At 54.3% G+C, this 15,949-nt stretch overlaps 1 protein-coding gene and 1 long non-coding RNA gene across 13 annotated transcripts in view; one reads left to right on the top strand and one right to left on the bottom strand.

Annotated features, from left to right (window-relative positions):
- Positions 1 to 15,949, bottom strand: part of MARK2 (microtubule affinity regulating kinase 2) — a 57,737-nt gene that overhangs the window by 13,644 nt on the left and 28,144 nt on the right. For 6 of the 8 annotated variants that reach the window (XM_013044574.2, XM_013044572.2, XM_004770215.3 and 3 more), the window contains 2 exons: positions 2,710 to 2,889; positions 2,493 to 2,546 (listed from right to left, as the gene is read on the bottom strand). In XM_013044574.2, the coding sequence (XP_012900028.1) occupies positions 2,493 to 2,546; positions 2,710 to 2,889 (234 nt within the window). The other 2 variants (XM_013044575.2, XM_013044573.2) reach the window with 2 other exon arrangements.
- LOC101671992 lies at positions 9,562 to 13,546 on the top strand. Of its 5 annotated transcripts, none has more exons than XR_006601698.1 (5): positions 9,562 to 10,563; positions 10,681 to 11,358; positions 11,452 to 11,655; positions 12,035 to 12,166; positions 12,256 to 13,546. It is a non-coding gene; the product is annotated as an uncharacterized LOC101671992 (long non-coding RNA). The 5 variants fall into 5 exon arrangements; XR_006601702.1 differs by having other exon boundaries at positions 9,562 to 10,794; positions 11,144 to 11,358; XR_006601701.1 differs by having other exon boundaries at positions 9,562 to 10,794; positions 11,121 to 11,358.

Here is a 15,949-nt window from a genome sequence, read left to right as displayed (position 1 = left end):
GTTTGGCCGGGCGCCTTTGAAGGAGGGAGTGTGAGCCCCTGTACATGAATATTCAGGACCGGGACTGTCACTGAAGTTGTGACAAAACAGACTCTAGCTTGGTCTCTGTGTGTGTGTGTTGGAGGGGGGTTGTTTCTGAAGGGGACCCCCTTCATCTTCTGATTTACAGAAGTCAGAGGGCTCTGCACTAGTGGGCAGGCCCTTCTCCCCAGGCCTCTGGGGCGGTGACAGAAGCCGCCGCTCCTATATATAGCTGATGCCAATTTTAATCAAACCCACCTCCACACACTCACGCTCTCTTTGTGAAACAAAATCAGGGACTCCAAACCAAGTATTTCCATAAAGAAAGATGACAGAAACGAACTCCATCCCCCCCTGCGGGGGCCAGAGGACTGGAGGTGGGGTTTTGGTAACTTCCAGGCCTCACCATTTGCACAAAGAGCAGAATTAATTGTTTATATTTTGTTTGGTTTGGTTTTTTTGCAGGAAGGAGAGGTCTGGAGACCTAATTCAGGATACAGTTTATGGAATCAAATGAGCATGGTTTTTCCCCTTAATGAGATCCGAGAGCTTCTGTGAGGTGGACATGAAAGGGACAAGAGACAGGTTTTCCAGTCTTTGGGAACTGGATTCTGAACCTGGCTCCCTTTTCTTATTAGAGCCCAGGTTTCTCTTGCCTTCTATCCTGGTCCAGCAGCTGTCTTGGATGAAGAGGCAAAAAATCCTGGACACCACCTCACGGGTGGTAAGCAGCAGTGAAGTAACACTGAAATGGGGCCAGAGGCAGTGGCCAGGGTTGCCCCCAATCCCATGCAGTACAGACACCCCCACCCCCACCCCGCTGGGGTCCTACTGGCCTGGGAGGGGCATTCTCCTGGGAGAACGATAGAGTTTTCTGGGCTCACTGAGAACCCTGGGGGGATAGATTCTTCACTATTGTCCTCTTTACGGATCACTGCTGGGATCAAATTTAAACAGAGTGATTTGGCCAGCATCAGACTGGCCTTGGTAACAGTGTGTGTTAAAAGGCTTTTAAAATGGCTACATTTGTCTGGCATTGGTGCCTTCCAGCCGGCTGGTCAGGAAGAGGCAAGGAGAGAAAAGATACAGGAAGTAAGACGGCCTGGCCGACTGTGGCAGTGACCATATGGCAGGGTGGCCTGCACCGGAGACCGGACGGCTCACACCAAGCTGGCTTCCATCCCGCACGGGCTGAGCCAACATGTCGAGGAGCCCTCTTTCCCTTCCTTCCAGAAAGCTCTAAGCAGGAAAGCCCTGGTGATGACAGTAGTGTTTCCTGTGAACCAAAGAACCTTGAGGGGATCCCAGGGCTAAGAGAAAACAGGAACCACTCTGGTTTTGGCTGCCAGCATGTCAAGGCACCTGAACCTCCACCCTGCTAGTCCAAGAGTGCCTCTTCCCCAATATCAGCCCCTAGTCCCAAGCTCCTAAATCCCACTGCAGCGGTCAGCATGAGCCTATGGCCTCTCCTAACTCAAATAACACAATGCGGTCGTGGAAAGAAAAATTCAGTCCGCCTCCTGATAGAACTAGGTGAATCAAGGTCAAGAAATCTGAGCCACGGTCAGGGGAGTATGAGGGCACCAGGAAATCCAACTGACCTGGACGGGGGCAGCTAACTCTTCGGGAGCCAGATGGGAGACCTTCTCCTTCCCCTAACTGCCAGAGCCCAGGATGAGGGGAGAGGACAGAGTTTCCAGTTCGACATCAACCTGTCACTGGCAAGCGGTCCCATTCTGCGACCGAAGCCTCCTTTTTGTGTCCCCACCAGTTCTTCATAGCTTCCCAACCAGGGGGTATGTGTGCCCATCCGAGCAGCTAGCTCAGACAGACCTCAGTTTCTCACTGTAAGTCAAGGAGGGAAGAAAAAGTTCAACCTCATCTACATGCAAATGGCTTAGACTTTTAGCCAAGAGGAGCCTAGAAATGAGAAGGCAGATTGGGAGTACCTGTCCTTCACCTATACGAACTGTCAGGCTCGAAACTGTGGATTTAGCTTCTAAAAACCCTCATCTTCTAGACTCACATCCCTAAAGTGTAGCTGGCACAAATCTGGTGGCAGGGCTCCCTGCCTCCTATCCTTGTACGTCTAGGTCTAAAGCCACTCCTCTGGGTCATTCCAAATCTTGGGAGTCACCAAACACATGTTTCTAGTAATGGTTACCAACCCAGGGCTGGCCACAGGCCAGAAGATAACAAGATGAAGGAAGTAGGTCAGATAGATAGGCCAAATGGTGGGGAAGGGCAGAAAGACTAAAAAGAGCCAGTGCCTGGGTCCAGGAAGCCCACTCAGAGGGGTCAACATGTGGATCTGATCAGAGCCCCACAGGGAGCCCCACAGAGCAGCAGGGACAGTGAAATGACCTGAAATTTTTTAAATTAAGGATCCAAGGAGAGGCCCACCTGGGTTCAGTAAGTCACTGACCCCTACAGAGAGGTTTAGAAAAGAACAGAAGATGCCATGTGCTTACCTTCTGGAGGCTGGAGGAGTTGAGCTGAGTCTTGTCAATGATCTTCACAGCTACCTGCGAAGGAGACAAAAGGCCCGGACTCGGTCTTCGAGCAGGCTGAAGCCGGGGCTCAGCTCTCCCTCCCTTTGCCTCCTCCCTCTCAGCACTTCCATTCAACCGGGATGGCATCTCCGCCTGGGACAGGCGTCCCACCGCGCCTCACGCCCCCGAAGCTCACCTCTTTCCCGGTCAGGATGTGGCGGGCCAGCTTCACCTTGGCAAAGTTGCCCTTGCCGATGGTCTTAAGAAGTCGGTAGTTGCCGATGTGGGGCTGCTCGTCAGCAGAGGCGGCTGAGTTGCGGCCCCGCAGCATGTTGGACTTACTGCTGGGCTTGGGGTCGAGGTGTCCCAGGGTGGGCTGCAGGGTGGAGACAGGCACACGGTCCCGGATCCCGCCCTCTCTGTGCCCGCACCCTTGCCCTTAGCTCTCCACAAAAAACGCCAGAGTGCTGAGAAGAAGGGGTGGACTGCAGGGGGCTGGCAGGCAGGCAGAGGATCAGGAGGAGGAGGGGGAGGAGAGGAGAAATGAGCCAGTCTTCACTCCAAGAGAGCAGAGTGTCCGGTCCAGGGCCAGCGTCCTATGGGCGCGGGAGCTCAGGACCTGTGCTGTCCCACCACCGCTGGCAATAACCCACCAGGCCCTGCGCCTCCTGCTGGCCGCCCGCTGCCGGCTCACACTGGGGAAAGGGGGGCGCGGCCAAGTCCCAGGAGCCCAACAATTAGGAAGACTTCAAAGCCACTCATCAGCACCCAACACTTCACCGTTACTTTTACTATCTATCGCTTTACATTCATGAGTGGTCGATCCCGGTGAGAAGGGAGGCTCACGAGGGCAGGCGTCCGTCATTTATTCACGGACATCCCCGCACCTACACGATCGGAGCTACGGCCAATGCTCATGAAACCTGTGCCGCAAACGAACTGGGCGACAGGGTCTGAGCAAGGCGATCGTCTGCCCTCAGACAGGCCATGGCTCGAACGAGAGTGTGACAAAGCAGAAAGAATGGACGCGGTACTGAACAGATGCAGAAACAGAAAACACAAAAAACCGTCCGACCCAGATGAAAACACACATTCCCACGAAGACGTGTGTGTTCCTGAGAGGGCTACACAGAGTGGCTATGCGAGCCGGCAGCGCTGCTCCTCGGGGCACACCTGAGAGAAATGGAGCGGACATCCGACTCGAGGTGGTAGCAACACCCCACGCTCGCCAGAGCCCCAGAGTAGAAACCATGTGAGTGGCCATGAGTTGACAAATAGAGAAACACACTGTGGAAAAGCCACACAGCAGAATCGTCGTCGGCAATAAAATGCAGTGACAACCTGCTACGACAGGGAAGGATCTTGAAAACGGGACGCTAAGTGAACAAAGCTGGTCACAAAGGACCATATATTGTATGATTCCATTTATTTGAAATGTTCAGAATAGGCAAATCCATAGAGACAGATTAGTCTGGGGCTGAGGAGGGTGGGGATTTAGGGGTGACGACTAAGGGGTGTGGGGTTCCCTTCCGTGCTAACGAACGTTTCCTAATGAGCTGCTGGTTGTGGTGACAGCTACATTGCTCCGTGAATTTACTCAAAGCCCCTTAATCGCACACTTTAAATGGGTGAATTGGGGCGCCTGGGTGGCTCAGTGGGTTAAAGCCTCTGCCTTCGGCTCAGGTCATGATCCCAGGGTCCCGGAATCAAGCCCCACATCAGGATCTCTGCTCAGCCGAGAGCCTGCTTCTTTCTCTCTCTCGGCCTGTGATCTCTGTCAAATAAATAAAATCTTTAAAAAAAAGATAAATAAACGGTGAATTATATGGCATATGAATTATATTTGAATAAAAGTGTTAAGAGTTTGGTCTCAGTCTCCTTTGGAGCCCGGCTTTACCTCTCCAAGGGAAATGATGCCTGATGCCATCACTCCCACATACCAGGGCAAAGCACTGCCAGAGCCACATCCCAGAACCATCCAGAGCTACCCTGTTAACTTCAGGGACACAGTGTGGAGGAGAGCAGGGTGACCAGAAGAGTGTGAGTCCACGCTCTTCCTATCACGGCCCCTTTGGGCTGGGCTGTCATAAAGCCCTCCACAAGCTGGGCTTAAAGGACTTGCTACGGCACCCAAGGAACTGTCCAGGGTTCCTTGTGAGAAGCTTCCCTCTCTCACCATACGCTTTCCAGGCAGAAAAACAAGAACACAACGCAAACAGAGCCCGCTAGGGATGTTTCCCTTTTCTTCCTTGTGTCAACGCAGGACCTTTCTTTCTCTTTGCGCAGTAGCTGCTGGCTGGTTTGGGATAAGCGGTCTGACTCAGATCCCAAGAGCTCATGGATTTAGGCATTCGAGGGAAAAAAAAAAAAAAAGATCCCGTGCATATGGTTGATTTTGAAGGAAGAGCTTCCTGACTTCTCAGCTGAGTCTCTTTCAACCTCTTCTCGCCCTTTAGGAAACGCTCTCTCTCCTGCGAGTCCTTACCAACCCTCTCAGGTCCACCTCGTCCCCAGGGCTTTTGTAGTCGGCTGGCCGCAGGCCACACAGTTTTCTTGCCCTCTCTGCTTCAGACACCCTGTTGCTCACTTACCTCTGGTTGGCCTTCAGCGTTTGCTAGATCAGCAGATTTTTCAAACACCTGCTTTTTCACCCTTCCCAAGCAACCCGAGGGTTCACACCCCTTTGCAGAGAAGGGCTTTCCTAGGCCCTGCTAGTGCCTGCCCCGAAGGGTACCCTGAGTCCCTCCATCAGGGTCCCGAAGGCTGGGCCTCCACGGCCCACGTCTTCTCAGCCCCACCCGCCCAGCAAGTGCGGCCAGACCGCTCACCGTCCTACCTGGCCTGCCTCAGGGGCCATGAACAGGGGCCCCAGCTCTCATGAGAGGAAGATGGGTGGCAAAGTGTCCCTGGCAACCTCCAATTCACCCCTTAAGTTTCTTGTCATGCCCCTCTTTAAGGAGGATATGAGCCAACGGCAGCAGGAGCTTGGCAGTCTCAAGTCCTCAAAAGTGGTAATAGGAATTTAGTGCTGACTTGAGGATTCAGGCCCTCTGCCCCTCTGAAGCTAAATCTGGGAATCCCACTGTCCTTCCCGACCTCGCTCTGCCTCCTGGGGTTTCTGGCCTCCAGGCTGGTCTGTCTGTGCAGCACAACAGGACAGCACCGCCCGCCAGGCTCAACACACACACACACACACACACACACACACACACACACACACACACGGGACGTCAGGCACATCAATAACCACAGAGAAGCTCTGCCATCCCCCTCCCTCCTCACAGGGGCAGAGGGGGTTGCTGAGAGCGCAAATGCCAGAGATGAACTGCTAGTGTCCAAATCCTAAATCTGCCAATGCCTCCACACAAGCTAACTTTATTACTATCAACACCATCCTTAAGAGGGAGATGGGATTATTACAAAGAGGGCAGGAAACCATCCAAAAGAGGACACATCTGCGTCAGGAGATGGTCTGGTGGGGGCCGAGGAGCTCTGTCCGGCAGAACTAGGTTTGGGTCGTGGCTCCCCCACTTACCGCCATTAGTTTCCTCATCTGTAAAGTGGCAGCACATCCGGTGAGAGAACACACGTTAAGATGCTGCATCCAGGGCTCAAGGGAGAGCAACCACTACTGCTATCATTTTTAGATCCCAAATACTACCGTCTGCAAAGTCAAAGGTCTCTGGCAACAAGACCTCCATCTCTGACCGGAGCCCTCCTAAGCCAGTGGTCGCTCAACGGAGGTCAAGACACCAAGAGATGCTCTGGCCCTCCCCGCCGGAGAGGGGTCCAGGCTGGGCGGCGGATGGCCTGCCTCCCGGGCCGCGCGGCTAGCCTGCACCAGCGCTTCTAGCCTCCACGGGAGGCGACCAGACGGGGACCAGACCCGTGCTCTTTGATCCCCTGCTCCCAAATTCACCCACTCCTCTTTCAGAGGACTGAAATCACCCAACTGTCAGGACTCAAAGACCAAAGACCTCTCCTTCCTTTTCTCTTCTCTGAGACAATTTCCGTAGCAGGGATGTGGGCCAAGGTGAGGAGAGCCCAGGGAAGGAAGCAGAGGAAGGGAGCGGAGAAAGGAAAAAGTCTCCAGTAGGAAATGTTTCTTGGAGCACGGCCCCTCCCTGGATCCAGATCTCACCACCAGGTGGGGGGCTGCGGACTGGCCGCCCTTCTGGGTGGAAGAAACAGGGTCTGGCTAAAGCCACACTCTTTCCTCTACGTCTGCCCTCCCTGCTCACAGTAAGGTAGGAACACCCGACATTCCCAAGGCCCTGGCCCACAGAACACCACCGCCAGGCCCTCAGAATCTGGAAAACTCTGTTGCGAGTTGCCAGCGTGAGTCTCAGGCAGCCTTCAGAAAGAACCCTGCGAGGCGGCATCTGGAACTGACGGCTAGACCACACAGGTGACTTAGCAGGCCTGACTCAGAAGCAGGACATGAACAGCAGGGAGGTGGAATACAGGACCCGGGGAGAAAAGAAAGAACCTTCTATCTAGCAGGCCCTTCAACCTGGGATCTCCAAACTCAGCCTGAGGCGTGTTGCCAGATTCACCCGGAAGACAGCCTCCACCCCAGAGGCCCAGTGGTGACTCAGGTAGGCAGGGCCCCTTCCCTGACACTGGGGGCTCCTACCAACAGTTCTCGCCCAGCAAAGCTCACACTGTGGGGCTCTGCATTCAGGCTCGGCCTCAAGTGTCCTGAGACTTCCCCGGGGCTGGGAGGGGTGAGAGACAGGTATGCCCTGGCCAGAGGGAAAGTAAATGCAGGCACTGTGGGGGAAAAAAGGGTCCCTTGGGCGCCAGCCCAGCACACCTGCCCCAGATCCCAGGCTCCCCTCACTGGAACACCGGAGCACCCTCCCTGGGCCTCACCTGTCACCCGCCCCCTCCTCTCACTCGGGGTGCGCCTGCTGACTCAACCTCTGTGGCCTCTCTTCCTTTCCCAGCCAGCGCCTCTTTCCAGGGATTTTCCTACCTGTGCTACCGCCTGGCTCCATTCAGCAATTCTTTAAAGATCCTGTGTCTGGGATGGGAAGGAGAGAGAAGGGGGCAATCCCACAGCAGAGAGGGGGAAAACATACCCGGCTGGAGAAAGGGACAAGGACTACCAGCAACTTCCATTCAGCAGAGCCCACAGCAGAACCTGTCAGGCAGCGAGGGCAAAGTACAGAGGCCGGGAAGAGCCAGGCCCAGGGCGGGGGCTGCCGGCTCTGCCAGCCACCCTTACTCAGCCGAAGCAGGCGACACCTTCCACCACCTCCTCAGTGAAAAACAGTGAAGCAGCCAGGCCCCAGCGGCTCCTGCCTGGGAACCTGGACTGTGTCGCAACCGAAACCACCACTAGCAGAGAGAGACCCGGCTTGGCAAGGAGAGCAACAGGGACGCACAGCCCCACGGCTTCCCGCAGGCCAGGGCCTGGTGGCCAGAAGATGCATGCAGTCCCAGGACAGGACACCGACGCCGGGGAGCAAGGTGGGAGGAAAGGGGCAGGCGGGCGACCGACGGGAAGGAAGGGAGACAGAGAGAGGGGCGGGTTTAGATCAACTTCCTTCTCCCTTCCCCTCCCCCTCCCCGGAAGTGGGCTGCCCCACCCTCCCCACGGTGCTTTGCTGGGTAACAGCTGGGAGAGGGCGAGGAGGCTCCCTCCAGTGGGGCTGCCATAAAGTCTTATCTCACCTGCAGCAGGTGGGACCTGGGTAGGGGCTCCCACTAGCTGGGAGGAGTACGCGTGAATCAGGCAGGCTGACCCGCAGAGCAGCAGCCTTGCCAAAGCCCAGTAAACCACCCATGGGAGAACAGGATGGGGCTTAAGCAGAAACCAGTCAAGCAACAGTGGCAGACGGACCTCCTGCTTCACGAAAAGCAGTATTTAACTTAGAAAACTGCATATTCCACTTACATGCAAAATATTTTGGACATAATTTCAGGGAGTTCAGGGACCCTGTGAAGCCCCTTTAGATGTCGATGAGTTCTAGACTAAAAACCTTTGTCACTGACTGAATAAGACATTTGATCCTGAATCTCGCTCCAAAGATGGGGAACCAACCAAATGCCCCTAAGTCCCTTCTGGCCCCCATTCTGGGAGTCCATCCCTAGGTTTCTACCCAGCCTCCACAAGTCCCCACCAGCACACCCTCCAACAGCACTGCTTTAAGAACTCTGAGGGCCGGGGACAGCCGGGATGCTGGTCTTCACACCTTCCTACTACAGAGCTCTCCTGTCTGGGCATCTGCTAACGTGGGGTGACTGGAGCCTTCCCTTGTTCTGGTCACGCCTTCCTTCTGGCTCCCAGAACTACTTCGAATTCATCCCATATCTCTAGGCTAGGATCTTTCCCACTAAGCAGCTTTTGAAAGATCTCCTGCCGGTAGGCCATAAAGCCCCCTAGGGAAGGGCAAAACCTCCTCTGTGCCCTCCGAGCACCTGAGCACAGATCCCAGAAGGACCATGCCACTCAGTGTTTGCCTGACACAGGAGCCCAGATCACCACATTCAACGTTCCTGACACTATCTTCTGGGGCCACACACTCCCTATGTCCTCCGCACCCACACTGTTGCATCCTCACGTTAAAGATGAGAAATTAAAGCACAGAAGTTACGAGACTTGCCCAAGGTCCCACAGCCCCCCAGCACTGAGCTGGGACTGGAGCTCAGGCCTTTGGTGTCCAGGTCAGCACTCTGCTGTTCCTCATGGCCCCCTTTGCTGGCTTCCCCCAAAAGACGTTAAGGAAGCGGAGAGGTGGGTTGGGGGGAGATACCCAGGGCAACAGGAATGCCAGTGTCTGGCTCAGGCCAGTGCGTAGGGCTGTTGCAAGGACACACCCATCGGGTCCCACAGCACACCCTGCTCCTCACCCTTCTCCAAAGTGGGCCCCGGTCTCAGTGCAAGAGCTTAGGGTTTATTCTGGACCCTGGGCTCAGGCTGGCCTGCGACCACCTGCCTCTTCACTCAGAGGTCATCAGAGTACGATCAAATGGCTTCATTTTTCCAGTCCCTAGGGTTCTGCAATGCGACAGAGGACTGTTTCCTCAATCCTGTTGGTGGGAAGCAGTAAGGGGTTTTGTAAACTGAGGAAGTACCGAGCACTGACCTCAAACAGAGGCTGGGGAGAAATGGGTATGACTGAGCTGACAAGTCACAGGGCCGTGGCAAATGGCTAGCTCTTTAACCCTTCCTCCTTCGCCGCATCCAGAAACCCTCTCTGTACCCTTTAATCCTGAGCAACTGTCACTCTCAACTGCCAAGAGTCAAGAAACCTAAGGGGAATTGTGGGTAGGAGAGATCTCATAAGGCTGCAGGAAGCACTGACCAGTGGAGAGGTCGGGTGCCACCTCCCCGCCCCCAAAATTAACTGTGATGGCTCCGCCGGCGGGGGGGGGGGGCCTCACCTTCCCTTAATAGCCTGGTGCAGGAGGGAGGTGGGGCTGTGTGTGTCAGACGGCTGCTCCCTCCTAGCAGCGGCAGGTGTCCCCCTGACGGAGGGGACCTGCAGAGCCAGCAAGCAAATGAAGCCCAAAGCCCAAAGCACGGAGGGTCACTGCCTGCTGGCTCTCTGAGCTGCCAGCCTCGCCCTAGCACTGCAGCCTGAGCCCAGGGGGAGCAGCCAGTAGGCCTCCGAGCAGCCACGGCAGGAGCAAGCACGTGCCTGGGAGGACCAGCAGGCAAGAACCGACCAGAACGGGTCCGGCACCTCCAGCTCGCCCCCTGGCATGCGTGGACACCACCGTACAGTGCTCATCCCCCAAATCTCCTGCCTTCGAAGCCACTGGAAATGCCGGGCTCTTCCTCAAACAGGGCGGATCCTACGGAGCAGCCAGAGCTTTGGCAGCTTCCAGTCCCACTTCGTCCCTGAGAATCTGCTCGTTGGGGTCTGGTCTCTATCTCAATCCCCAATTACTGTTGCTAATTCAGTAAACCTTTGTTGCGGGCCTACCTCTGGAGCCAGGGCTAGTTACAAAGTTCAGAGAGATCTGGTTCCTGCTTTCCAGAAACAGAGGAGGGAAGTGAGTGTTACATTAGACTCACCGCAGTATCTCTGCTCACTTGGTAAGGGAGGCAGGATACCATAACAGACCTCTGGAGGCCGAGGGGCCTGGGGCGGGAGGCTTGCCTTTGCTCCTTACTAGTTCACTGAGCACAACCAAGATTCCTTGACTTTGTTAGATCCCCGTTTCCTCACTGGGGACATGTGGACAGCAGCTGTCCCCACTTCACAAGATCGGCGTGAAGACAAAATGAAAAATGCACACCAGGGTGGACCGCAGGGCCCGGCGCTCGGTAAGTCTGGACAATGTTTCCTATGATCTTGCTTCTCTTTTGGATAGGAACCTGCTTCCCATCTCAAGGGGTCCTCTGAGCCCAGAAGAGCTATCATCTCTAAGAACTTGACCAAAAGCACCAGTGGAATAAAGCTGGTATTGCTCCTGGAACACAGAGAAGTCCGATGTCCACCATGGCTAGGCTGTCAGGCAAAAAGGACCCTCTTTCCTAACCTAAAACCGCTCTCGCCAAGAGAAGTGGGTGAATGAGAAGGCAGCCACGCCTCTGGCCTCTAGGTAGCCCAGAGGAGGAGGAAGGTGTGCCTGCTTTTCCTTTCCTCACAGGCTCCTTAACTCCTTCCTCCCAGAAGAGGCCCAAGAAACAGCCGACATACCAGTACCACATGGTGCCAAGGGCTGGGGGAAGCTCACACTGCCAACCTCGCGCTCCACTCGGCGCCGCCCGTACCAGTGGGTTACTGTAACCATGGAGACCAACAAGTTCCTCCATATCACAGGAGAGCGTCCGCCTGCCAGCAGCCCAGGGCTCTGGGGGAGGCAGAAGGCAGCCTGCAGCAGAAAGGTTTGGCTCACTGCACAGAGGATTGTGGGGGGCTGATGGGAGTCTAACCAGTGCAGCTGAGGTGCCTGGGCCTCCCTCTTCCTTCCTTTGTAGCTTACGTTTTTATTCAGCACTGTCTGGCTGTACATGGTGGAGCAAAGGGCTGGAGTCCCAGGTCTGCAGTGGGACCCCAGCTCCGCCACTCTGGCTGCGGGGGAGGAAACGGCTCGGAAGTGTGGTACGAAGAGTCACACACACCCACACACACTGAAAGCAAGGCTCCCGCTCTCATGTGACATCTTCTTTTAAGGGATCCAGGTCAGTAAACACGCTTATCCCTAGTTTATCCCAAATCCTTTTGTTTGAGGAATTATCCAGACACCTTCCGAGCAGAGTGCGATCGGTCTCTTCTCTGGCTCTCACGGCACCCCGTCTGTACCCGTTCATCTCATCGGACCCTGTGTCGCCACACCTTAGCCTCCTCGAGCTCTGAGAGGTCAGATGCGGTGTCTTGCTCACCCTCATATGCCCTTAGTTAGACACTCAGTACCTGCACCCGGCTGGCCCGTGGTAAAATACTTGAGGAATAAAAGTGATACAAGTTATCGATCTTTCCAGTCCCCCTCCTGGAAGGTGCCACAAGGGCAGGAGAAAGATCAAGACCTTTTGCCACAAGACCCCTTTCTCCTCTTTCAAGGTAGTTGTTGGTTCCCCATCCGGCCTTCCCACAACACAGAGCTTTCGGGAGGGACCCAGGTCGGATTCACCGCCACACCAAGGCCTCTACCGCAGAGCAGGGGTCGGCGATCGGTACTGAATGCATAAATGGGTATGGAGGAATAAGTAAGAAAACATGTAGGGTCATCTTAATGAGTCTCTGGGCCCGGCATCAGTAACCCGCATCTCTGTCCTCTGCAGACACAGCCGAGTGGGCAGGAAGCCACAAGATCCCCTCGCCCAAGCAGGGAAGGCATCTAGAAAGCATTAGTTCCACGAACTAACTTCCTCAGGTGGTGACAAGGCCCTTGGTGCTCTCTCCTGACACAATGATGTTGGCAAATGTCATCAAGAGGTGGACTGGAGACAGACTGAGAACACAGACACAGCCAGGGATGGGGGGCCTACGCCCCACACTCCCGTCCCTGACCCCCCTCAAACAAGCCCAAGGCCCCTCCTTTCATCATGGTGGTGGGGGGCTCTGCTCTGAACTTCCTGATGCCCAAAAACCACTGGGCGCAACTTAAGACGGCTCTCTGCCTCTCCATAGCCAATTTCACACCTGCTTTGCTATCCAAAACCACTGTGTCTTGCTGGGACGGGCCATTCTAAGATTTGGGGAAGTGACAGTGACTTACTTGTAGGAGACATTTATTCTCTGGCACACTGAGAGCTCGGCTTTCGTATTTCCTCCCTGAACCGATGTAATGACTGTAAGGCCCTGTCACCCCTGGAACGCCAATAAAATTCACCCATACACACCTTCCTCCTGTCCTGCTGCAAAAATTGGCATTCCCACCCTGCCCCCAGCCCTCCCCAGGCTGCCTCCTGTTACAGAAAAGCAAAGGAACTAAAAACGGCAGCTGGGGAGCTCAGTTGACTCACCCAGCATAATCATCTCCTCCCAGAATCTCCCATCTTCTCCTGGGGTTTTTGCCAACACAAAGTAAAAAAGAAGCACGAGATCTTAAAAAAAAAAAAACAAAACACACACACACACACACACACATACACACAAACAAAAAAACCCCCATAAAAAACCTCTCTCGGCATTTATGCAACAGCCTCTCTACCTGAGTTCAGATTTAACCCCTTGTATTTGCCCCTTCCCAAGTGGTTTCCTTAGAACGACTTCACGCCGAGGAGCAGCTCCAGCTCCAGGCTGGGAAACAGGCCTTCTGGGTCCTATCCAGTTCCAGCTCCCCACTGGAAGGTGCTGAATAAGACAGCACTGTGCCTCTTTCCACTGCACCTTCCTCTGGAAGTGGAAAAAAGACTGTCTCCCTGCTCCTCCAGCCTCAAGGAGGGTGTTGAAGGAGCAGAAGGAAATACGGGAAGAACACTGGACAGCCCTTGCCCCAGCAGTCCCCACAGCCAGAGGTTGGAGCTCGAGCTGGGGAATAAGGAAGAGAAACCACCTAAGGTCATCACTGCCATGTCACCTCACGATGGTCCCCACCTGGTGGGGCCGCAGTGAGGCTGCTCTGCTTCTGTGACCATTAAAAACCCAACTGGCTGTGCCTGGCCTCAGCAAACCCCCAGGGGGCTGCTTGGCTCACAGGTGGAAGCGTCCTCTGAGTGGTGGGACTGGTCGGGGAAGGGGAGTGGGGGCTGTTTCCAGTGCCTCCTGACAATAAGCCCAATCAGCTAAAATTGAGAATTTGGTCTCCCCCATCCCTTAGAGCGATCGCGGGAGGGAGTGTAGCTCTCAGACGACCTTTCTGGGTGTGAAGTGGTACCTCTGTATGTTTCTGGTTTTGTTTTTTTTTTTAAAGTAGGGATGATTTAAACGATTTGTTTATTTATTTATTTATTAGACAGATCACAAGTAGGCAGAGAGGCAGGCAGAGAGAGAGGGGAGGAAGCAGGCTCCCTGCAGAGCAGAGAGCCCAATGCGGGGCTCGATCCCAGAACCCTGGGATCATGACCGGAGCCGAAGGCAGAGGCTTTAACCCACTGAGCCACCCAGGCGCCCCTGTATGTTTCTGTTTGTCTTTGTCATGTGGCATCCAGAAGGCCAACAGACTAATGAGAACACTTATACAAAGCATATACAAATAGGCTGGGCACATTGGTCAAGAAATCCCCAACTTCCCAAGAGTTCGATTCGGAGAAGAACAAATGGTGACTGTCTCAGGCCAGCTCCCAAGGGCCGGCCATTGAACTTGAAGTGGTATGTCAACCGTACCGAAGATTTAAACCACAGCCCAGAACGGGAAAGCTAACTCAAGAGTTCTGCCTTGGGTCCTAGGAACACGTCTTTGCTCCCTAAGCAGCACGGGTAGCAGTAACTGAGTCTCTACAGCCTTCCAACCTTGGGTGAGGGCTTAGAACAAAAGGACTGGAGTTGGGGGACAAGGCTTCAAAGCACTTGGGGTGTTCAGGTAGGAGGCAGGGTCTGAGGAGAAATGAACCCAGGCAGAGGTGAGAAATGAGGCTGGAGTTTCAAAAGGAATTTTGAGTAGGTACTGCCTTCCAGGAAAGAAGGGCTCATCATGGAAGACCTCTCTGGCTTTCTCTCTTCCAGCTAGAGAGAGAAGAAAAGGGAGCCTGGGACTGTCCCCCGACAGATCAGGGGCATATGCTCCTTAGAATGGTCTCCCTGCTTGGCACCTGAAGCCTGGGATGTGCTTCCCATCTATCTCACTGGGCCCACTGTGGCCTCATCCCTGGACTGAGGATGGAGACTTGTTGGACCTTGTTACTAAGTGGCCACGACCTGGGCAGGTGCCTTTGCTAGCCGGCCAGATGTTTGGGAAAAGGCTCATTCATTAGAAGTTAGGTGGGAAAGACTGGAAAGCTTCTCAGCGAGACTGTGTCTATGTCAGCTTCTGCCAGTAGGCCTCGGTGTCCCCGAAAGCCAAACCCTGGTCATTTTCTGGTGGCAATGGCCACTCTACTCAGGGTGCCCTAGTGATTGTGCAGTTGACCTAGGGAGCAGAAGAGATGGTACATGAGAAGACAGCCATTATCCATGGCTTTCTTAACAAGCACTTTTAACAGTTAATTCATCTTTTCAAAGAAAGTCCTAGGAAGAGAGTCTTTTTTTTTTTTTTTTAAGATTAATTTATTTGAGAGAGCCCAAGTGGGAGGAGCAGAGGGAGAGGCAATCTCAAGCAGGCTCCACACTGAGCGCAGAGCCCAACTAGGAGCTTGATTTCAGGACCCTGAGATCGTGACATGAGCCGAAACCAAGAGTCAGACACTCAACCGACTTAGCCACCCAGGTGTCCCTGTGAGTCGGAGTTTTCCGACCTCTGAAATGGAACTGGGAGCAGGGATCTTTGGTACAGACTGGCTCAGTGCTGGTGGAAGCCCTCTGGAACGACACCACCATCTGACAGTGGAGCTGGGGAAAGAGGGGGCCACTGTCGGGCACTGTTAAATGCACTATTATGCAGGCTGCAGACAGCAGAATGCTGGTTATTTTGAAGGAGGCAAGCAGCCTAGTCTCTAGCTCATCACCTCTGAATTCACCTAGAGAGTGCAAGGAAGAAAGGGTACCTACAGAGGCAAACAGACCCTCCCCAACACATCCCAAAGGGCAGCTCTAATTACTAACAGGCGTGGTGGCTTAAATAAAGATCTGAAGACTGAGAGGAAAAAAACCCACCCAGGATAACTCTGATCAGAAGAATCTAGCTGGGTAGCAGGAGGCCACTACTACCCATTGTACTGTTCTACCTAGTCCGAGCAACCACCACAAAGACCCCAGAGGCACAGAAGGAACTAAGATCCCTGAGGTGCATGCATCTTTTCAAACTGGCCTGGGAGAGCTCCGGAGATGAAGACCAGGTTCTGCTCATCTCTTGGCACAGCTTGGACTTGGACTTGGGTTTCTGGTAGAGCCAGCAAAGGCTCCAGCGGCTCAACTGTTTTATCCCTTCCAGAAAAG

This window comes from Mustela putorius, unplaced genomic scaffold (genome assembly GCF_011764305.1).
Source record: "Mustela putorius furo isolate JIRA1106 unplaced genomic scaffold, ASM1176430v1.1 tig00000127_pilon_pilon_pilon, whole genome shotgun sequence".
In the NCBI taxonomy this organism is placed as follows: Eukaryota; Metazoa; Chordata; class Mammalia; order Carnivora; family Mustelidae; genus Mustela; species Mustela putorius.
The sequence above is the reverse complement of the archived record's forward strand: the minus strand, read 5'-3'. Positions and strand labels throughout refer to the sequence as shown.